This window comes from Epinephelus moara, chromosome 12 (assembly GCF_006386435.1).
Source record: "Epinephelus moara isolate mb chromosome 12, YSFRI_EMoa_1.0, whole genome shotgun sequence".
NCBI classification, from domain to species: Eukaryota; Metazoa; Chordata; class Actinopteri; order Perciformes; family Serranidae; genus Epinephelus; species Epinephelus moara.
Genome location: NC_065517.1, coordinates 39,271,501 through 39,295,256, shown reverse-complemented (window position 1 = coordinate 39,295,256; position 23,756 = coordinate 39,271,501). Strand labels below are relative to the sequence as shown.

At 41.6% G+C, this 23,756-nt stretch overlaps 1 protein-coding gene across 3 annotated transcripts in view; it reads left to right on the top strand.

The window, feature by feature from the left end:
• pak5 (p21 protein (Cdc42/Rac)-activated kinase 5) overlaps nucleotides 1-23,756 on the top strand; it is a 154,836-nt gene that overhangs the window by 65,374 nt on the left and 65,706 nt on the right. For 2 of the 3 annotated variants that reach the window (XM_050058803.1, XM_050058802.1), the window contains 2 exons: nucleotides 19,344-19,567; nucleotides 22,966-23,010. In XM_050058803.1, the coding sequence (XP_049914760.1) occupies nucleotides 19,364-19,567; nucleotides 22,966-23,010 (249 nt within the window). In that variant the 5' untranslated portion in view covers nucleotides 19,344-19,363. Of the gene's footprint in view, nucleotides 1-7,787; nucleotides 7,917-19,343; nucleotides 19,568-22,965; nucleotides 23,011-23,756 lie in introns of those variants that run through there. The other variant, XM_050058801.1, reaches the window with a different exon arrangement.

The following is a 23,756-nucleotide window of genomic DNA, read 5'->3' as shown; positions in this document are numbered from 1 at the left end:
TTGCCATGTTGTCAAAATGCGAGAATGCGCTGCACAAAGTGAAAGCGGAGATTTACGGTCGGACACGGTTCGTCACTCAATTATGTCCGTCGGAGAACTGGATATTTTAAATGGTTCGGCTCGCAAAAACGGAATTAAAATAAAACAAAATAAAATAAAATAATATCCTGCGCCCAATAATTCGGTACAGGGTCGTGCCGAACCGAAAGTCGCGTACCGAACGGTTCGACACAAATACATGTACCGTTACGGCCCTAGCAGGTGGCGATGTAACTTCTAACGGAAAGGCCATTTTAACCAATCAGAAGTCAGAGTCAGTACCGGAATAGGGAAGTGCGGAAAATATAAGCAACCCGATCCACAAAAATAGCGCGACCTAATTCAACAGCAGAGGCGCCTGAACGACCAACTCCACTACCACGAAAGCAGCGACGGGCCTGCCAACGGAGTTCCGACCCGGCCGGATCCAGAACCTCCGTTGGCAGGCCCGTCGCTGCTTTCGCAGTAGTGTAGTCTAGTGTCTGTACATGCATGGGTACACTGCAAACAGGAAGTGCTGATAGCTAATTTAGCTTACTTTTGATTTTTGAATTTGCCAAAATGTAAAGAAATAGGCTAAAAGAATAGAAAATATAAGGTGCAGTTGTCTTGGTTTTGTCCGACAGGGGCCCACACTTAGCCCCATTTACTAGAGATGAGAATCACCAGAGGATCCACGATATGATATGATCACAATACTTAAGTCATGATACAATATTAATGTGATTCTAAATATGTTGCGATATGTTGAGTATTGTGATAAAATCTATAGCAATTCTGACTCTGAATTATGCCCTCAAGGGAAAGCATTGTCAACATCTGTTTTATCCAATAACATAAAGTTTTCAGTCTGTTCATCTCACCTCAGCCATTTTGGCAGTAGCAACAAAATGTATCTAGTAGACTGAAAGAGCAATTGATTATATTATTCTAGCTGGCTACCTAACATTTAATTTGTATTTGTAATATTAATAATTTATCTAATAAAAACAAATCGATACTTGGCACTGTGTGATGATTCGATAACATCGCAGTACTATGCTGTATAGATTTTCACCCCCGCTCCTACCATTTACACTGCCTGTTCAAGGCAGGAATGTTGCGTCGCTATTCTGCCTTGCAGTTCTGTATAAAAGGTGCAAACACAGAATAGGGGTAGAGAGTTGGTCTGCCTATAAGCCAGCTGTGGAGGTAGTAACAGCACCAAATGGACGTCTTTGTGTGAAAATTGTGAGCCGACAGGATGGGATGGGTGTGACGTTTTGACTGTACAACCCTCTGCAAGGTGATTTAAAAAGCAGCTAGCAGCAGTTAGCAGCTAACTCAATGAAGAAGAACAGCAACCGCCATACAGCAGGGATGGTAAATGATTATTACTGCCATGTTATGCTATTATTATTGTTTAGTAAGCGCTGCCCGACACTTATGTCATATGTCACACTAGATGATAACACGGTTAATGCATAGTGCCTCCCTTAGTGATAAAAAAGCAAAGCTGGTGTAGCGAAGGTTCGTCATTGAGGCAGAATTAGGGGATCTCTGCGTAAAAAGTGCTTTTGAGAACCTCTGCTCTAAACTGGTCCGAGTTTTTCACTGAAGCCAACAGGTGGATGTGCGCTGTGGGTGTCATGTTGAAATGGGCTAACATACAGAGGCAAGGTTCTTGATTTGACAATCTATATTCCAACCTTTACCTGTGGTCGTGAGTGTAATGTAGTAGCCAAGGAATAAGATAAGCAGCCGAAATGTGTTGGTATCTTGGTTTAACTTTAGTGAAAGATAGAGGAGCTTAAATATCTGGGAGTAAATAGGCTGCTCTTTTGCATTGAGTGGAGACAGGGAAACCCGTGATGGTATTTCAGGCACTGTTAACTGGCGGCAGACCCAGAACAAGCTGGAGGGATAACATATTCAACATTATCCAGGCTGGGAGCGCCTCAGGAGGAGCTGGAGGATGTGGCTGGGGAAAAGGATGTCTGGGCTAATCTAGTAAGTGTCCAGCAGAAGACCAGGAGCCGGATAAGTGGCAGAAAATGGATGAACAGCTTTGGTCAGCCTTTCTCCATTTAACACAATCCTGGTCTCTCAAATGATATTTGGAAACAGTAATGTCTCCTGTTTGTCTGACATGGTTCCTTGTAAGCTGCTAAAACACTGTGAATCTTTCAGTGAGATTTCATCTTAGAGCCACATAAAACTCATTGAATAGAAGCGACACTATCGGAGACTTCAGTGCGCTTTAGTTTGCTTTTAATGTGCTTTTAAAGTCGGGACACACAGCTGCACACATGGTCAAACATGTGCACACACTCTTTCTTAGACGGTGACACACACTCTTCTGTCCTCAGGACTGCAAAGATCTCATTTAGATAACTCTCCTGATCTCTCGGTACCTCCCAGAGTCGCCCTTCCCTTCTATATTCATCCATTATGTTACCACATGAGCACATAACAACAACTTTAGCTGATCCTTTCGCTCGATAGTGAAAGATCAGCAGGAGACTTGAAGACAGCGTCTGAACTGGATATTTCAAATTCTCCGACTGTCTTTTGCAGTGATTTTGATGTTGCTAAACATTACACCGCCAGAGAATAACAGCCTGTACTTTGCACTAAAATACTTTGCAGGAATTACCATTTATCTCTCTAACAAGCATTCGTCTTGTGACAGTTATGATGTAGCCACCCATTAGCCATGTGGAGGGTGCTATAGTGATGCTTTTTAAGAGTGGGGTGCTTAGCATAGCCAAATCAGCCTCAACTGCCATAATTCTAGTTGTCTCTTTCTCTATTTAGTCTGCAGCTGCCCACCTCCAGAGCACTTACATTACCCCTCCGCAGTGTGTGTTTGTGTTCAGCAGAGGGAGAGACTGCCTGCCTGGATAAGACCCTTGAAGGTGGCATGTGTATTTATATCCAGCAGTACTTGTGGAGGGGTGTGTCTGCTGCTCAAGTCTTTGAACCATCAAACACATTCTCTCTTCCCATAATGCTAAAGCAGCTTTGTGGGCAAGTGGGCTGATATCAAAACCTCCTTAGATACAGTAGGTCAGCCACAGGCAACCTCCAGATTCAGATTATAAAAATAATTATAAGCTGCACACCCAGCCGGCTCCCCTGTGACTTCTGTGTGGAAAAATGTCACACGTCCTGGATTGGAAAACACACTGTCAGTGAAGAGAAACTATGCTGTGAAAACTGTTTCAATCAGGAGAGACAGTTGAATGAAGTAAAGATCATATTTAATACAGAATATGAGTGCACAGATTCACAAATTATTTGTGCTGATCGAGGCATATCTTAGTGACTGCAGGATAAATCCCCCCATGGAGTCTGGACACTGGTGGTGGCTGCTGACTCTGAGGCTACTGAGGCGTATGAGGCTGATGAATTTGTAAAGACAGGGTGGTGATGAGGAGGTGGAGGGCGCACACAACTGCAGCAAGAAAGAACTACAGAAGAGAAAGAACCATATTTAAAATGAGGAGCAGTAAGATGATAGGCTGACAGAGAAGGTGTGTTGCTGTACTTTTGGTTCATTGTGAATCAGCTGAAGAGCAGCCAATGACTCAATTTACAACCCTGGACAATGACAGTCAGAAGCCATGTTTCCATCAGCCTGTTTAGATGCGCATCTAGAAGTATCGCATCGGAAAATTAGGATGGAAACGGCAAAATTCAAATTAAAATCCCCTGATTCGCACAAACTAAAATGCGCTCGCTTTAGCCGGGTTTTGATTGATTCGAAAAAATGTTGATTCGCAAAACGGGGGATGGAAACAGTTATGTTTGAATTAAGTCTGACGTAGCACACCTCTCTCCATGGTGATATCCACACTCCGGGTCGGGAGGGCAGTAATGCATTTACAAGCTGGTTGCCAACCGCCAGAAAACGTAGAAGAAGAAGAATGCGAGACTTGTTTTGTTTCCGGTTCTGTGGAAAATTCGCGGGAGTTCGTAGTTTTCACCAAAGTCCGTACATTTAATGTAAACACACAGGATTCGTATTTCTTTTAATGCGCATTTCCCAATGATTCGAATCACTTTTGGATGGAAACATAGCTAATGATAGTGAGTGAGCATGTGTGCAAGGAGTGAATGGCAGGGTGAGAAAGGAAAGAAAATGTATTGTCTGAGTTTCTTTACACAATAAACCAGTGTTAATTTCGGCAGCTATTTTAGATTTAGTCTTATTTTTTAGACAAAAATGCTTTTTAGTTTGCGTCACATTTTAGTCATTTTTATCCTTCATGGTTTTAGTCCAGTTGTTGACGAAAAGTAACGACACTTTAGTCAACTTTATATGCTTATTTAAAGACTTAGAATTTAACGTTAGAGCTTGCTAATTTATTGCAGCTTAAGTGTAAGCTTAAGGATGATGGTTCCCACCTCTCCATCTCCTGTTACTACACTGCATTATGTTTTCCTTTCTGCCATATTATAAATTATTATTGTTCATTGATATATTCCGTTTTTCCGAACAATCCCTTTTCTTGTTGAAGCCATTGTGTTATTCTTGTCATCAGTCTGCAGCCCAGTCGCCACAAGTTAATGTTTGCATTGTACTTTTCTGTAAAACACAAACATGTTTGTTTATTTCATATGTATCATATTAACGTTTATAAAGTGACCTAGTATATGAGCTGATTTTGTCATTGGGAGTTGTTTTTTAGTGAGTTATTGCTACATTTTTAGCCGCTTTTTAGCCACCAAACATGGGTGTTTTTTTGCCACCCGTCTCTGTTTTTCCACCAGGGACAGTGACATGAAAAGCGGTTGTTTTTTACAGAATTATCGCTACATTTCCACCAGGGATAGTGCCATGAAAGTGATTGTTTTTCTACCAAAACATTGCTGCGTTTTCAGCCGTGATTATGCCACCAAAAAAACTGTTTTTTTTTAAGCCCAAACATGATTTTCCCTAACCATACCTTAAACCTAAACAAACAATAACCACATAAATAAATGTAAAGTTTCAATGTATCTGCTTCATAATAATGTACTGTACAAATATAACATATCCGTGGTTTGCCGAAACATGAAATGCCAGCATTTATTCTGGCAATTAGACACACAGTTTGGGAAAAATATCATGCGATTCAAATGTCCGATAGCTCACCACTGACATTTTAGTCCCATTTTGTCTCGTCACTGAAAACAGTACATTTTGTCATAGATTTTATTGTCAAAGATCTATTTTTAGCTTGTCATCGTCTCGTCTTAGTCATGGAAAAAAAGGTCATTGATGATCTTTTTTTTTTCATAGTTTTTGTTAAAGAAATTAACTCTGCAATGAACAATGCATTGGTCTGTCCCTGCTAGGTGTTGTGGCAAACTGGGATACATCAGATATCTTGAAATATTCATGCAGTGTCTTTACTACACTATGCCATCGGCTCTGTAATGAATAAAGTAATGTGTGTTGGCAGTAGGTCTTTTATGAATGTTATAAACAAAAATGAAACAGTCTGGTCTGAACACAGGATATTTACTAAACAGTTTAGCTTTCTTTTGGAAAGGAGACTTCCCTCGTCCCTGTAATGCCATATCCAGAATGTTTGGGTGTTTTGATGTCACAGAAGAAATAGTTTTCTGCCTTGAATCTCTCATACAAACGTTCACGACTCATTTGTGCTGATATTTGTGAAGGAAAGACAATCTCTTGTTTGAACTTTCAAAGTGGTTCATTTTAAAACATGTAACAGTCAAAAACAAAAATAGAAATTGGAAATTCTGTGGACTGAAAGTATATCATATTGTCTTGTGTTTCTGTGTTTTAGCTTGCCACTGAATATTTCATACAATATGAGCATACATGCCAACCCAAACTGGGAGCTCTGGGGGTCCTCTGAAAGGAAAATGTGAGTTTCAGAGCTTAGTTTCCTGAATTCTGGTGAATTTTGAAAAATGAGAATAAATACATAAATAAATGTTAAATACATTTAATTTGGCTTAGCCTTCAGTTCATGCCCCTGGTACTCCATCAGAGTGCCAGGAGTGGCAAGGGATGCCTGGCTGTAGGCTTGGTCTGTGTCAGGGTTCTCCCTGGCCCATGCTGCTCTGGGTCCTAGATGCCTAAAGGGGGTGGAACAGGAAGCTCATAGTCTCCGGAAGACAGCTGAGTACCCTGTCATGGTGGAGGAGGGCAAGCTGGGTCCCCCCAAACTCCCAAGGCGCCCCTCAAACCCCACGATAGCGACCTGTTGAATTGAAGCCAATGCTGCATGGTCAGCATGGAGACAAGGTGTCCACCAGCAGCCGCGCCCAACTCATGCAGTCCGACAGGTGCCCCTCTCCGGCCCTGCAGGGACAGAGAGTGAAGCGCCAACAGGGAGGAAATATAATAGACTTTTAGAGTTGTAGGGCTTATACAGAAACAGGTTGTGATAACAAAAAGGAAAAAAGATGTGAAAATATGTCATAAATCAGGAGAAATACGGGAGGATTGTGACCCAGGGAGGAAATTGGAGGGGTAGTATAAAAACTGGAGTCTCCTGGGAATATCAGGAGAGTTGGCAACTATGAATAAAGCTGATAGATGACACAGTGTAAGAGCTGCATGAACTCTGTGGAACCTGGGTACTGTACAAAAAGTCTGAACTCCATTTAAGGTAAAAAAACAACAAAAAAACAACAACTTTGTGCATCTTTGTCAGATTTCAGAAAATAAAGATAAACACGTCGACACGTCAGCTATTTGTCATCATCGCGCAAACTGTTCTGATCCAACTAACATTCTTACACTGTTCAATCAGACTGCTCTCACTAATTGGCTAAAAATAAGGTCACAGGTTGTGTTTTTTAGACTCTCCAAATAAATATGTTTGATGTTTTATTAAATTTGCTGGACTGTAATTTGGCCCGTAGCCTTGCAGAGGTGCAGTGCGTAATTTCCCATGCACCCTCTCGTCACCATCACACACTCTATCTCTCCCTCCGTGACAGCCTCAGTGCAGGGCCTCGTCCCTGGCTGCCACAGCTGAATGTCCCCTCAGCATCGGCAAATAGCCAGACTCTGTCACAGCCGCTGACTGGACCAGCTGTTTCTTTCTCTTTCTTCCATCTTATCTCCTCCGTCACACTATCTGTCTTCCTCTCTGTGAAAGAGGCAGTGATCGGGCGCCTGGTGGTGCAGCACTTGACACCAAAGTTGATATCCACACATGCTGGCAGCGGTGGGAGACAGTTTTGACTCTGTGTGTGTGTGTGTCTATGTGTGTGTGTTTGACAGGGCAGCCGGGACACAAACACCATCCTGTGGATTGTGGGAACACAGAGGACACTTACACTCTCTGTTGTTTTTTGTGGTGCTGGTGACAGACCGACAAGTGGGAGGAGGACAGTGAAGGTCAGAGGGTGCTCAGTTTGGGACGCGGCTGGTCAAACCCAGTTAGACAAACAATGAAAGTGAAATGGGATGGGTCCGGGCTTAAGCTGTCTGGCCGTGCCTTGGCCCAGGCTGCTGGCGTAGGCACTTTTTTGTGCCCTGTGCATCTCACATTGGGAGTTATCAGAGCGTGCAGGCAGGGAGAGTCATACTGTAGCAGCAGCAGCAGCAGGCTAAGAGTAGTAGTAGCAGCTCGCTGGGGGCTGCAGAGGGTCCTGGATCTGACCTGATTTGTCAATTCGATAACTTCACTGAAGTGTCGCTCCTCCGGGGAATCATTGGCTTCTAATTCAGCAATCATGGTTCAGGCAGGGGACTTGCTGTTTCATGTTTTGTTGAGAGAAAATTGGGGTGCATAATGGATTTATCGGGAGTGCAATTTGACATCAAAGTGTAACATCTGAGGAGGCTCTGATTGTCCCGGACTGTCTCACCATGGCTTACCCAGAGCACTTTGATTGGTTGAAAGAGACCGTCAGTTTTTTGCCAGGTAAGAGCAGCGATTTAATGAGTGTATGGCTTCAGATAAAAATGTAGGAAGATATGTTCATCATCAGAGCCGTGATTTAACACGCTGCAGCTTTCTGATCATCCCCAGTCTTTAAACATGATTTGAATGAGTGATGTTACAAACTTCCCAGCGTGTTGTAAACACTGCACGAATGATAAAAAGCCTCTTCTTCAGCTGGAGTTGTTTACTGCTCCACAGATCCATCTACGGGGAATGGGAGGTGAAATGCATGTCTGTGTAAACAGTTTTTGAGCCAATTAAATCATCTGAAGGAACAAGGTCTGGAGAGAACAAGTGAATGCAAATGGGACAGAATTGAACAGCACACAACAAAGCAGGGCAGGACAAAAGAGGCGACGGATAACAGAACCAAGACACTATTGATGAGGAACACATTTCGCATCACTTTGTGCATTTTTTCTGTCACTCAAAACCAAGTAAAGCTGCGTTCGAGAACACTGGGGAAACGATAATACCTTGAGCAGAAATCAGGTTTTGGTTTCGTGAAACATTTGACCTTTCAATTAAATTAGGAATTCCTCCTCTTCCCTGTAGCGGCAAACGAAGCAGAGAACTTTGCCCCTCCCTCAACTTGTTTATCAGAAGGAACTTGTGTCCTTTTCATGTTGCATTTTAAATTATGTATGAAACATATTTGCATATTTGTGCATGAGTGAATGCTCTGCATCTCAATAACAAATGATGCTTCTAAATTACAATCTAAAGGATGCAAAATTAATGTGGTGTTGGGAAAACACATGAATACGTCATGCTGCTGCAGAGCGTTAGCATGTGCTAGGGAACCAAAAATAGACACAGTATATACAAACACACACATGCATAGAGCCTCTGTTTTCCTGTAGTGTGAGGCAGGTTCCAGTGAAAGTGTCCGTGTGTGTGTGTGTGTTCTGGTGTTGTACAAAAGGGGAAATGCCTGTGGAGGCTCAGATGGTGACAGATGGTTCTAAGACAAATCAGCCTGGGAGTCAGGATCTCTGCCCTGGGACGAGTAGCCCCTTTAAGTATGTTTGTGTCAGAGTGTTAGTGTGTATGTTGAGCATGTGTGATCTTATAATGCGTCTTTGTGTGTCCATGCGTGGCCGAGCATCTCTGTGTTATGTGTGCACAGTTTTATAAACTCACAGTGTGTGTATGTGTACATGTGGTTATGTAATGCGTCTTGTGACGACAGGCTGAATGTGACAGTAACATCAAGATGGATCTCTTTTACATATTTAAAAATATTCTGGACAGGATTTCCCAAAGAAAACGCAATGTATAGACTTAATCAAAAGTAATCCTTTCACTTTTGACCCACCAGAAGTGTGTGGTGGTGTATTTATCTGCAGAGACTCAACCCTCTGCCTGTGTTTTCTTGTTATGCCTCTGTGCAAGCGGAGGCATTATGTTTGCGGGTTGTCCACCCGTCCGTCTGTCCCTTTCTTGTGAACACTTTATCTCATGAACGCCTCGAGGGAGTTTTTCAAATTTGACGCAGACATCCACTTGGACCCACCGATAAACTGATTAGATTTTGGTGCTCAAAGGTCAAGGTCACTGTGACCTCGTCTGTCCTATTCTTGTAAACACGATATCTGAAAAACAGCTTTAGGACATTTCTTCAAATTGAGCACAGATGTTAACCTGGACTTAAAGATAAACTGATTAGATTTTGGTGGCCAAAGGTTAAGGTCACTATGACCTTGCACTCTTCTCATTCTCGTGAGCACTTTATCTCAAGAAGGCCTTGAGGGAATTCCCTCAAATTTGACACAAGGTCCACTTGGACTCAAGAATGAACTGATTAGAATGTGGTGTACAAAGGTCAAGGTCACTGTGACCTCGTCTGTCCCATTCTTGTGAATGCAATATCTCAAAAATAACTTGAGGGAATTTACTCAAATTTGGCACCAACCTTAACTTGGACTCATTGGTGGTCAAAGGTCAAGGTCACTGTTACCTTGTACATGTGTCATTTCGTGAATACAATATCTCGAGAAAGCCGTGAAGGAATTTCTTCAAATTTGACACAAACATCCAATGGGACTGAAGAATGAACTGATTAGAACTGGGTGGTTGAAGGTCAGGGTCACTGTGACCTCACAAAACATGTTTTTAGCTATAACTCAAGAATTCTTCACTAATTATGACAAAATTCCACATAGATGTCTAATAGGATAAAATAATGACATGTGATGACATTCTATATCCAAAAGGTCAAGGGTCAGCTTCACTGTGACATCATAATGTTCTGCAAAAACACTTTTCTGGCCATTACTCAGCGTCATATCTCAGGAACAGAAGGAGGGACATTTAGTTTGAAACTGAATTGGTGACACTAATCTTGGGTACCCACCTTGATCTTCTGTGCTGCTGGGTTGAAGATGTGTGTGAAGCATCCATGTTTTCACTGACATGGATATAAACTGCACAGCGTGAGTGGTTCGTGGCAGCAAACAACTGCGGGGCGGTAATTCTAGTTTTCTTCTTGTATTGCTGTGGTCGGGACATTTCTGGGCACGGTGTGCAGGTGAGGTCAGCATCCAAGAGGAAGCTATGAAAATTGCTGATACAGCATTGAAAAGCGCAAATATAGCGAGTCCAAACGCCAAATGGTTGGCTTTCACTTTTACTTTTGCTGGTGAACAGTAGCCAAAAATTCCTGCGTAGTATCTAGGGCTGGGTATCATTAAAAAAAAAAAGATACCAGTACCAGTATCAATTCCCTTAGAGTGATGCTGTACCTTTTTTCTAGATCTGGGTACAAAAAGGATCGAATGCAGGTATCGTTTGTTCAGAGCAGTTTTGGGACTGCATTCATTCTGTTGATTTTTTAAAGGTTTTACCGCTACCCAGCCCCAGTAGTATAAAAAAGTGTTCACATGTTATGTATTTCTGTGGCAGAGCGATATACATTTAGTTAGCTTCCCTCAGCTCCCTCAGAGCTGTGGATTATGACTGAATACATACAACACGCTCACAGCTGATGCAGTCACAGCTCACTCCAGCCTTACACACACCCAGAATAATGGAGCTCCATAATCTCTGCCATATATTACCAGGTGCAATTTCTCATCAGAGTGACACTGTTACTCTTTGGCAGAATAACCTTGCAGGCATTAGTCTGAAACTTCACAAAGTGCTTTACAATCTGCCCATAAATTACAGCTCAAGAGGTGCTTATGTGGCAGCCAGGAGGAGTTGCGCAGTAAGTCGTTCCTCTGGCCTCTGCATGGAGGCAATTCCCAGGGGCCTCTACACTTAAAGTACAACTCAGTCCAAACCTGTTTCCACTGTAGTGAGAGGGCAGCTGCTAAAAGCTCTGCAGGAGTAAGTTTGGGCTGTGCATGCACCTCCATCTGCTGCCGTACATGTGTTCGGTGGTGTGTTTGTGTACGTGCATGTGTTGTTGTGTCTCTTAGCAGTTGAGCCTGGCCTAGACGACTTAAGCCCTGCTAGCCTTTAATAATCTCATTCCCAAGATGTACCATCTAGGTCAGGGGTTTCCATCTTCACTATGGCTGCTTACAGACCACAGAGAGGGTGGAGGAGGATGTCCCAAAAACATTTTTATGTCTCATAAAATACAAGTTGAATTAAAAAATCCCTCTTGTTGAGCTCAACTCAGTTGACAGGAAACCCTGGCAGATTTACCACTTAAAGTTTTTGGACTCAGTCTTATTATCCTCTGCGCTTCAGTTGTGGTCTTAGTTGGATGTGGCATTACAGGATTTGTTTTTGTTTGTCCATTGCTCTAAGGTAACAAGGGCTTCAGCTACTGCATGTGTCAGCTGATGATTCAGTGCACGGCTGCGATCAGGCCCAGTTTAGTCACTGTGTGTTGCAGTGCGGTGACTGCAGACGGCAACTTTGTCGTCGATATTTACACAATATTTGAGCGTCGCCTTCTGTCGGTCTTCCTCTCCCAGGAGCTGTTGTTCAGCCTCATCCTTGCCGTTGTCTTTATTGACTTTGTTTTGGAATGTCATTTCCAATCAGCATTATGTCTACGTGTCAGTGCTTCATCTCGCAGAAGCCACTTTGTGTACATGCGCTGAAAATAGCAACAAGGTCAGAAACCTTGGGTCGATTTGTGGAGGTTTAGGTGGACATCAGCCAAGAGTGGAAAGGGTTGCTGATATGTCTGCATTGCATAAGAGATTTATAGCTCAGCACAAAATGGAAAAGATTAGAGCTAAGGATTGTTAGGCTTTTGTTTTTGCTGGTTAACTAAGGGAGGATACCTGTGGGGAGTATTTAAGTCATGTGTTTTTGTGAATCAGACCATGTGATGCACCAGGGGAAAGACAAAGAACAATCATGTGTTTCCTCAATGACCTACCTCTCTGTTGGATGTTTCCACCATAGTTGTGAATGTAGTTTTGGATGTTTAATATATCAGCAAACAACAATTTGCTGTTATGTAAAGATTTAGTGGAGCAATGGCGTCCTGAGGCAGAGAAGTAAGACACGCTCCCTCTTGGTGTATTCTGTTATTGGATGTAATATAAGATCTGGATCTCAGTATACAATGAGAATTGCTCGTCTGGTGCATATTTCAAAAAAATTTCTAGCTTCAGGATTTACTTCAGGGGTATACGCCCCTACTGAATATGCACAGTAGTGTTTCTCCCAACGGCCCCGCCTGTGAGTTCTGGCTTGTCTTGTAGACTTTAGATTGTAATTGTATATTTGTTTTCTACAAATTTAAAACCTCCATGGATCAAAGATTCACAATAGGAAGAGTCATGATTGACCTTGTTTGACCTTTTATAATGGTGGCCAAAATACGATTTGATTTATTGGACAACAAATACATGTTAGTGTGAGTCAGAGTCCCTTTGTTTGTATCCAACTGACTAACTCAGTGGTTCCCAACTGGTGGGTCATGGTCCAAAAGTGGGTCGCGGGTCCATTCTGAGAGTTTTTTTTTTTTTTAATGTGTAATTGATGTTGTTGTCTTTTTTGTTTTTTGTTTTTGTATTTTGTATCCGTTTTTATATTTTGGTATTTATCATTCTATTTATGTGGTATTGTAATTTTCACAGTGTTCTTGTAAAGCACTTTGGTGACTTCTGTCTTTTTAAATGTGCTATAGAAATAAATGTGACCTTGACCTTGACCTTGAATGGACCGCAAGTGACTCGCAACTGTTTCAGGTTTGTAAAAAAAACCCCAAAACACTTTATTTTGAAGTACAGTGGATTTCCACCCAGCAAACTAGCTTGACGACATGGCTAAAGTATGATGCTAAATATTAAACTGTGTGGACCTTGAACTGATGACTATGGAGAAATCTGGACCTCGTGGCTGGACCAGTTGGGAACCACTGGACTAGCTAATTTCCGCCGCTCTGCACTGCACTCATACGATGGTTTCCGCTGATAATGTTGCCCCTACCCAAGGAAGTGGAACGGTGTCTTTTTAGAAGTTTAATGCCTACTCCACCTTCCCTACACAATACCATTGTTAGCTCTGTTAGTACTATTGCCGTCATTAGTGCTGTTTGGCCTGTTAGCACATTAGCTCAGCCACCTTCATGTTGAGAGCCGTGTGTAGACAATCTCAGCTCAAACTCTGAGTCATAGAGGTACTCTGAATGTCGCATACATCTTACAATAGCTATTATGTTCTGACGCCTTTTTATAGTGCCAGTCATTTCCCAACAAATGCCGACATATTTTAGCTTTTGTGATATTTTGTTTTTGTAAGTTTTGTTTCAGTTTTTAAAAATGAAATGTTCAGGTAATAAACTTTAAACATTTATAACTCTCAGCTCTCAACACTTATATCATGTATTATTAGATGTTTAGTTTCATGTTGGGTCAGATGTCCATTCAGTACAACTGTCTGATAATTGTTTACATTTCCTGTTGAATTTCAAATATCATAGCATATGAAAGCGATGCCACGTGGCCACTGACTGATGAAGCTCTGCTATTAGACCTTCACTTCAGCACCTGAATGCACCACTAGAAAGAATTCATAAATTAATGTGTAATTTCAATTAATCCACTTGCATGAATTAGGAAATGTCAGTAAGTGCAGTTGTAAACTCGTAGGATTTACTGGGCTAATTGTGCAAAACCTTTAAATAGGCAATTCAGTTGAAAGGGTCGTTTGATAGTTACATAAAAAGCTATGTATATGTAATATCTTAATATTATAGTCAGTAGTTATGTAATAATATAGTTAGTAATTTTTTGCACACTTGAATTAAGATTACATCATGATAATTTTAAAATGATTTGCTTTAATTTCTACATAAACCTGTTCTATCTTTTCTTTTTTGCCAAAAAACAGGCATATTTTTACTCACACTGGTGCAATACATCCCTGGGTCTTTACAGTGTAAACCTGAGGCTGACAGTGAATGCAGCGTAGAAAGCAGAGTTGTGTAAACATGCCTGTGGCACAGGGTTTCTATCTATGACTTAACACCTTTTTGATCCAGTATTGAGCTTTCTAAAGGCAGCAGTGTGCTGCATAATAATCTGTTGTGCTATGATTGTGCTGCTGTATGCATCACAAAAGCCTTAAGCCTGCTCAGCTTCCATCCTCCCTGCGTGACTCTTTACATTTTTGTCTCATCTCTTTTCTTCATCCGTTCATTTCTCTGTCTCCCTTTAACTTTCCCACCGTGCTCTGCTGCTGTTCTCGTCTTCTGCCTCCACCCATCCCCTTTCCTCTCTCCCTCCTTCTCCCATCAGTCTATCTCTCCATCTTTCCTGTTTTAGGCCACTAATTTGGTCTGTCTGGCTCTCCTGCGGGGCAGCAAAGGAAATAATTGAGAGAGATTTCTATGATTAAATTTTTTTGCTTTGCCTGTTTGAAGTTACATTTAGAAATAGACTCCTTGGTGACTTCTGTCATTGCAGCTACGCGGGAGGTACTGCCAAGACAAAAGAGTTAATCATTTTCACAACTAGAACTGACTTCATTCACATTTTAAATTTCAACTAACCAGCGTGTTTGTTGTCTCTAATTCAACAACTGATTGTTTGCTAAATCTTCTGCTGATTTTCATACACATATAGACACGTACGCATTTTAAAGTGGTATGCATGGAGAAGTTGTTATAGATAACTGAAACTAAACTAAAAACTAGACTCAAGAAAAACACAAAAACAAACTGAAAGGATGTTCTGTACTCACACAGCTAGGGAAAAAAGGATAAAACTACACAGGACAATCTTAAGGTCAAAGTGGTCAACACAACAACCTTGGCGAGGCATCTGTGAATGTGTTTTTTATACTGAACCTAATAACTAAACTAAAACTGAAAAATTATAAACAATAAAAACTAAACTGAAACAAGCAAATCAACTCTCAAAACTAACTGAAACTAAGCTGACTTGGAAAAAACAATTAAATATGAAATAAAAAAAATTATAATGGAAAATACAAAACTATAATAACTGTAGGGTGCTCCGGGGATAGCTCTGTCGGCCAACATGGAACTTAGCATGGCTTTGGTTCCCTCGTCAAAAACGCCTATAGGATTTTTCCGTTGGACTCTGGATTAGTGCCGAAAATGAACTATTGAAACCTTAATGCAATCGCTAGAAGTAAAAAGCTAACGTTAGGCTATAAACGAACTACACTACGGTAACATGACGTAACGTCACCTCCTTAACAAGACTGTATAGCCTTGTTTGGCGCGAATTGGCATCATGACGTTCTGTAGTCTCATTTAGCCACAACAAAACGAACAAGAACTAGAGAGCTAGTACAAAACGTGAAAGTCTCGTAAGCTTGTGTTAACCACAGACCTTATTTCAGGCATCTAACCAAAAACCCGCTTAAAAAACCCACTGACTTAAAGACGAGGGAAGTGTGATCGGTAAAATGCTAACTCATTTCCAGGTTAGTCTATACAAAAAGACACGTTAGAGGAAATGGATAAACAGCGCGTTTATCTGTTCTGACATAACTTTTAAATGTTAGCATGCCCGGCTAGTTTAATTAGCTTACTACCTACAGTAGTAACCTACAGTAGTGTTACTTCCAAAGGCAAAGGACACATCATTGGTATCTACATTATTTTTGTGGGGTCACAGGTTGTGTTCGAAAAATGCCTGTTAAGAAATGGTAAAACAAACTTCACCATATCATCAAAAATTAAACATGTACAACAGGTTGCAGTCAAGCTGCTCTCTCTGCTCTTGTCCATCTCTTCTTGCAGTTGGTGTTTCAACATAACCACAGTTCCTACGCCACTTAGTTTATAAGGAGTCTTGGTTTTTACTCATGTTTCTGTTCCTTTTCTGAAGATCCACAGTACTCACATGAGGCAGGGAAACACTATTCAAGATATACAGAAAGTTGTGTAAACTAAAATACTGTCAGAACCTGAATGATATGTCATATCGACACAGACGTTTTTACCAAATATGAATATGTGCTTAAGTGGCTTTTACACTTGTGTCCATCTCAAACAGTCTGTACGTTCCTTCAGTGCAGTTCATGATGGGATATGTTGCTTGGTTAGTGATCATCAGTTGTAGACTACTTTTCACAATGCATTGTGAGCCCACTATATGGGGTAAAATAATTCTCAGTATACATTCAGACAGCACTACAAAATGGCAAAATCAATATATAGTGAGTAGTGAGTGATTTCGTACACAGCTGTCCCAGGTTGTCGGCTAAACGAGAAGCCACTTTTGTTTACTTACACAGTCTTCTCCAAGTTATTATGACAGCCTGTGCAAATGAAAAATTAATGTATGTTTTCATATACAGGGGCACCATATGCTTTTATTCTCTAAGACAGTCTAGACAGTAAAGTCTGAAGTGGTTTTGCAGAGACCTTCCTATGTGTTCACTTAAGTGAGGGTTTCCTGCTTGTTTTGTGCACAGTGCACACGTACTACACACCTATGTAAATAAATGAATGTTTGGTGTGGACTGGCACAGCAAACATTATCTATGCAAAAGCCAAAACAGAAGGAGAGACAGAAAATAAGACGGGGGAAGAGGAAGAAGGATGACTTTGTTTTCCTCTGAGGACAATGCCTCCTAGAAAGGAGCGACACAATAGAGTCCATTCACAGCCACACCAACAACATCATGACATTTTGTTCCTATGACTGGACATCATGCATCCGCCCAAACCACCAATACCACAACAGGATTTCCAAACAGTTTCTCTCGGTGCTGGAGTAGAAGCACAAGCAGGAGCAGCTGCTGTGGCTTCATATCTAAATCACTATCAAACCTTACATAAAAAAAAACAACAACAATCCAAACTTGGCATCGTTTATCGTCTCTTTCTCTTCGCTTCAGTGCATCCGTTTTTTTCCCCTGATGTTTATGTTACGTAACCAAAGTGGACATTTTTGCTTGTTCTTTCCTTGTTTGTATCCTGCAGCATTAGAGGGCTGAGCTTAGCATGCTACAGAGCAGCAGAGTACAGAACAGCACAGCACAACGCAAAACTTCAAACTGGTAGTTACAGCCAATCAGTCTGACTTATGTAGGATACTTCAGCTGTGCAGCCTGCAGGCATAGCAAGCAAAGCCTAATTGATTGCTGTACTTAAGACTTTATAATAACCATGGTGATTATCAGTTCAATTATATTTCTCATTATTGCCTGCTTTTAAATGTAATGCAGTTTGCTGTTGTATAAAAATGCTAATACCTTCATGCTGTAGACGTTCCTCACCATGCAGTGCACCACGGTGTGCCATCTGTACGGCTCAGTATTGGATTGAAAGTCTGGTGAGACATGCTTCGGGAGATATCGATAGATCCTCAGGCATATTTAGACAACTTCAAGTGTTGCTGCACACCAGATCTCAACAAAATATTCTTTACTTTTACTTGAGAGAGGCAAGTTTTCTGGAACTCTTTCAGGTTTGTTCGTTAAGTCTAGCAGGAGGGAACTCCATCAGCTGCATTCACCACATAGAAGTCATGGAAGGACCATTAAGCATTAATCAGAACTCCTTAAGCAGTCCGTAGTAATTAAATGTCAAAACTCTGAAATGAATTTTCTTGTGCTCTGCAACAAAACACGTAATGCATGCATTAGGTTGTATTGTACTTTGGAGGAAAAGTGCACGTTTGATAATGCTGTGATACAAACTGTATTAATAACACACTAACACACTGCATCCACTCAACCTGATGTAGTGTCACACCCTCTGTATATAGTTAGATATAAACGAATGCATTCAAGGTCACAGTGCAAAAATATCTGAATAGGCAAGAGCATGCACTGCCCTTCAAAATAAGAGTATTCAGCATAAAGTCCACACTAATGCCGGGTACACACTACACGATATCAGCCCGTCGTACGGTGTCGGCTCTGAGTGTGAACGACAATAAGAGTTGTACGCGATAATCCATCATTTCATCTTGTAGTGTTTCATAGTAGACGACAACCGACGCCACGTCTGGGACGCCTTGCGACGTTCCAACAGAAAGTGTAGCATGTTTGATTTTCTTTTTGTTGTTCATGACTTCTCCTGTCACAGCCGTCACTTTGACCAATAGGAACACAGAGCAATCTGCTGCCGTAGACAACTGTACGACAACGACACCCCAGCCTTTTAGATATTTCCTCTAGGGACGTTACCACACAGAGTGAAAAGGGAAAATTGATGGTGTGAAACAGCAGAGGCAATTTGTCATCCCCTTGATTACTGCCATTAGCATCAAGCTAGCAAACGATGTTCTTTATAATGGAGATATAAAGTAAGAAAATTAAAAAATAGTGGCTTTTACTTGCCACAGCTGCAGAGGCTACCAGCTTCATTTGAAACAGACTACATTATAAACGAACTGTTATTTATTAATCCCTCTGTATCTTTATATTTTTACTTTTTATCCGCTCCCGTTTGCCTTGATAAAGTTAATGCATTGCGCTGTCATTTCAAACTCAACACTTCCGGTATCTGTTTCAAATTAAAAGCCCCTTATAACTTCAGTTGAGGGAATTCCATTTTCTAAAAAGGCTTTTATTGTGAAACATTTGCAGGAACTTCTTGTGGAGGATTCAGTGACTTGCATGTGGTACTTCAGATGTAGCTCCTGCCATCTGGTGGCACTTTTTATGTTATTACAACAACATTGCAGCTGATACATGAACAGATATAATGTTTATAATAAAAACAGGACAAGACTAATCCGATGACATCACACACGTTGTGAAAGACAAATGGGGATGATTGGTGTGGACCATCATGTAGTGTGTCATGTCCGACGGCCAAGTCACGGCATGATTTTATGACTCCACAATCGGGTAATGTGACATAGTGACGGTCGGAACAGACAAAAATGTCATGTAGTGTGAACCAGGCATAAATGCAATGCATTGGTTTCATTTTTGTATTTAATCGATCATGATCGATGTTGCATTCAGACTATTAATCGACAGCTATCTTCTTTGGTTTTCCAGGTTTGCCAGGGTTTTCCAGCATGTTTGGGAAGAAGAAGAAACGGCTGGAGATCTCAGCTCCGTCTAACTTTGAACACCGGGTCCACACGGGCTTCGACCCGCGGGAGCAGAAGTTCACCGGGCTGCCGCAGCAATGGCAGAGCCTCCTGGCGGACACTGCCAACCGCCCCAAGCCCATGGTGGACCCCTCCTACATCACCCCCATCCAGCTGGCACCAATGAAGGTAGAGTGTGAAAGGACAGAGGGCTTAAAGCCTGAGCACAGGGGACAAATCATTATCATATTCTGTCTTATTGCTCACCTCACCTTTGTTGCATCTTTGTGACTCTCTGCCCTTCTCCCCAGCTTTCACCCACACCCCTGCTTTCTTTGTCTGTTTGTACTCATATCTGTTCATTCCTTTTGTCCCCACCGTTGTTCTTTTTAACTTTTCTATCTTTTCCTTCCCACTCTGTGTTTCACTTCAGTGTCGCTGTATCTCACCACTCCATCCTCCACTTGTTACACTCTGTTCTGTTGTCTGTCTTCGGAGGCAAAATAGATCATTCTCCGGTGCCATCTGGCCACTTCACACTACTCAAATTGCCTTAGTGTATGAAATTCTAGTCATATCTTTGAACATTATGCTGCTTTAAACCTGCATTAAGCAATTTTGTGATATTAAAGTAGCATTGAATGACTCCCTCGTACTGCTAAACTCACTGAGAACCACAGAGGCTGCATAAATTTTAATAGAAGAAATAACACAAATTAAATGTTGAATTCATAAGCAGTGAAATGAACCCTTTCTCAGTTCAGTGCACTGAGGGGTTTAGCTGCTCCAGTTTTACTGGCTCCGATACTGTGTGTTCTGTAGCTTTTGGTGACTAATGTAAGCAAATTTTAAACTATGTAACTGAGTCCATTTGCTGACTTCATTACTCTTTTATATTTGTGCTAATACAACACTACATTTTAGCATGTCATACCTGCAATAAAAAAGACCTGCGTCATTTTTGTAATCAAAGTTTTTATTTATTTAAACATGCACAGACAGTATAAGTACCATTACTTGTACAGTATCCAAAGGCCTGTGGAAAATTCACATATTAAGATAAACCAAAGTTGATATCTAGCTATCATAGCAATACAGCCAAATCATCACAGTGTCCCAGTAATGCTATAAACAAAAACAGTGGTCCCATGACCTCTTAAAGTTCTCACCTTGTTCAACTGTCTAACATGTTAATAAGATACAATTTCAAACATAAATTCCATCCATTTTTTAAGATCTGGGGAGGATGCATTTCTTCATAATGTGGGGATCATTCAGGCAGCTGTAATAAATCCTATATTTATCACTACAAACTCATATTTTGACATTTTTGGTACCCCAGTAGGTATCATTTTGGCAATACAAGTACTGTTATGAACCTAACCACTTCCCTATGTATTTTATTAACTTTCCTAGAATAGGTGAACAAGTTTACACCCTAAATTCTATGTAAATAAAGCAGGAACCTCCACTTATGAAAAGTGAAGCCAACACTTTAGTACCAGTGACTGCAGTTCCTCTCTTGGCCACTTGAGGCTGGCTCCAATAACAAGTCAATTCTCATAGACCCCCATGTTAAAATGCCCGACTTTACAGCAGAAAAAAATGCTTTATAGCCTGATACAAAAAACAGTTTTGGTCTTAATGATAACTCTGTGGGAGGTGAATTTTTATATAACTCACCAGTTAACATTTTTATTAAGGCTTTAAGTTATGCATAATTAAGGTCATGGCCACTTTGAGTTACAGGCTGCCACCTCGGGCTCTCACTTAGGGCCACCGCCCTCCCTTCCATAGCTCCACCTTCTCATCCACATATAATTCCCTCGGGTCACTTCCGGCTCCAAAAGTCCAAGATAGCAATGTGAAGATGCCAAACCTGAGGCATCGAAACAGGAGTCCACAAACCAATAGTTGACGTCATGGTGGCTACGTCCATCCCGGATTCTGTCTACACGGGGCGTCGGTGGCTTAGTGGTAGAGCAGGCGCCTCATGTACAAGGCTGTTGCCGCAGCAGCCCGGGTTCGATTCCAGCCTGTGGCCCTTTGCTGCATGTCACTCCCTCTCTCTCTCTCCCTTTCACACTTGTCTGTCCTATCAAATAAAGGCTAAAAATGCCCCCAAAAATATCTTAAAAAAAAAAAAAAAAGAATCCTATAGACTTAAAATAAAACCTATGTATTAACTTAAACTGAGAAAATGTCCCCCAGGCCTCCCCCACGTATTTCCAGGTGTTTGATAGTGTTTTCCTAAGATTATTATTTTGTCTTTTTATGCCTTTGTGAGATAGGATAGACTAAGCGTGAAAGGGGGAGAGAGCAGGGATGACATGCAGCAAAATGCTGCAGACTGGAATTGAACCCATAGCTGCTGTAGCAAGGACAGTGTCTTTGTGCATGGGACTCTGCCCACTGAGCTACTGGGTGCCCCATTTGGTAGTATTTTTTAACCATTTGTCATTGCAGATCACACTGTAGGTCCCTCTGCCAAATGATCCTCAGAGTTTTACAGTTATCATCTTGTAACATATTAAAGGTTTGTAGAACACAACTGCCCTATGCTGTAGTCATTGTGAAGAGTAAAGATCAAACTATAGGATACTCATGTTGCTCTGTGTCTGCTGTATATGTCAGTAGACAAATGTAAACCATAAACACTTGATTAACCCATAGACTCTCTGCCCCCTGCTGGTCAAAAAGTACCTAATGCAGCTTTAAAGACATTGCCTCATTTGACTTATCCATTAGATAATGTCACAATCTCAGACACCCCAACGCAAACTGATGTTTCTTTTCATCTTTTTTTCATTTGTCTTTGTGATTTCTCCCTTTTACCTCTCCACTGTGACTGTGATTGTGTGTCTCCCCTTGTCTCTGAACCTTCTGAGTGTCTCCTCTGATGTGTTGTTGTTCATTGGTTCTTCTTAACATATCACATCGACACATTTGATCCACTGAAAAGGGCTGTAGCTAATTATAGCCATTTACACACCATTAGTATTTCTGTGCACCTTTTTCTGGGTTGTAGCAGAACGTATGAATGTTTCCAGGCCCTTCTCTTGCATACTGTAGGTATTGGAGGTTGAACAAGGCCTCGTGGGTCTTCGTGGGGCACTGCTTAAAATGTGGTGTTTTATATATCTTCCATTGTCTGTGGTCCCATCATACTGCATGTGTGACCCACTGCCTTTCAGCTTTGAGACCTAGGAGCCTTTTCTGTGTGTGTTACAACACCTGCTTACACCGTTTTTATTCACCTTGATAATACTCAAAGAACACTTGGCCCATAAACATGTCACTTTTAAGCTAATCTCTCATTCTTGATGTTGAAAGTTGACATAAAGCACTGCAGCACTTGGTTGCATTTGAATAAATCTAAAACAATGAGACTAAAAGCACCAGTGTGAGCATTAATCATCAAGCTAACTTGTATATTAGTCTCTGAGGAACCACTTACAGGTGCTGCTGACAGGAAAATACATGATCAGACATCCACATAAGTCCTGTAAGAGAGAACAGCAATATGCCACAGGAGATATCTCTGAAGAGGGGGAAACAAGAAAATAATTCTCTTGCTCTCTTCACAGATATCTCCCAAGAAAGTCCGGTCATCCGAAACGCCGTTGCCCAAAGTATGACTTCCTCTTCCCTTCTGTTTTTAACCCCCCCTCTTTTTTTTTTTTGTTGGTCGCTCTCACACAGTCACAACTCCGCTGTTTTGTTTCCACATCTCTCCTCCGCTGCCTGCTGCCATGCATTCAGGTGGAGGTGGTGTGTCAGCAGGAGCAGGGAGAAAACACTGAGAATGACTCCACACACATGACATAACTACATTTGCTCTGCCAAGTCTTTTCTTAGGCCTCATCTCCACCCTCCTTTTTGTTTCATTCGCATGAGCCTCCCCAGAAATGACAAGATGAACTGTAGCGGCATGTTCCCTTGTTTCTCCCCCTTGCTATGGAGCGCCATTGATAATGATGATGATAATCATAATGATGATAATGATGATGGTGATGATGATGGGTGCTGAGATGTGAAGTGCATGTTGCCATGACAGCTGATTCTGCTCTGCTGTAGGCCACCGCTCCGTAGAAAATAGGTCAGAAAGGGTTTGCATGCGTTAGAGGAACCCTTTCTATGCTGCACCTCCTGAGCCGACCCAAACTGGTCTAGTCAGGCTCTCCTATCCTATCCTATCCTATCCTATCCTGTTCCTGTCCTATCCTATCCTATCCTATCCTATCCTATTCCTGTCCTATCCTATCCTATCCTATCCTATCCTATCCTATTCCTGTCCTCTTGTCTCCTAACCTAACCTAACCTAACCTAACCTAACCCAACCCAACCCAACCCAACCCAACCCAACCCAACCCAACCC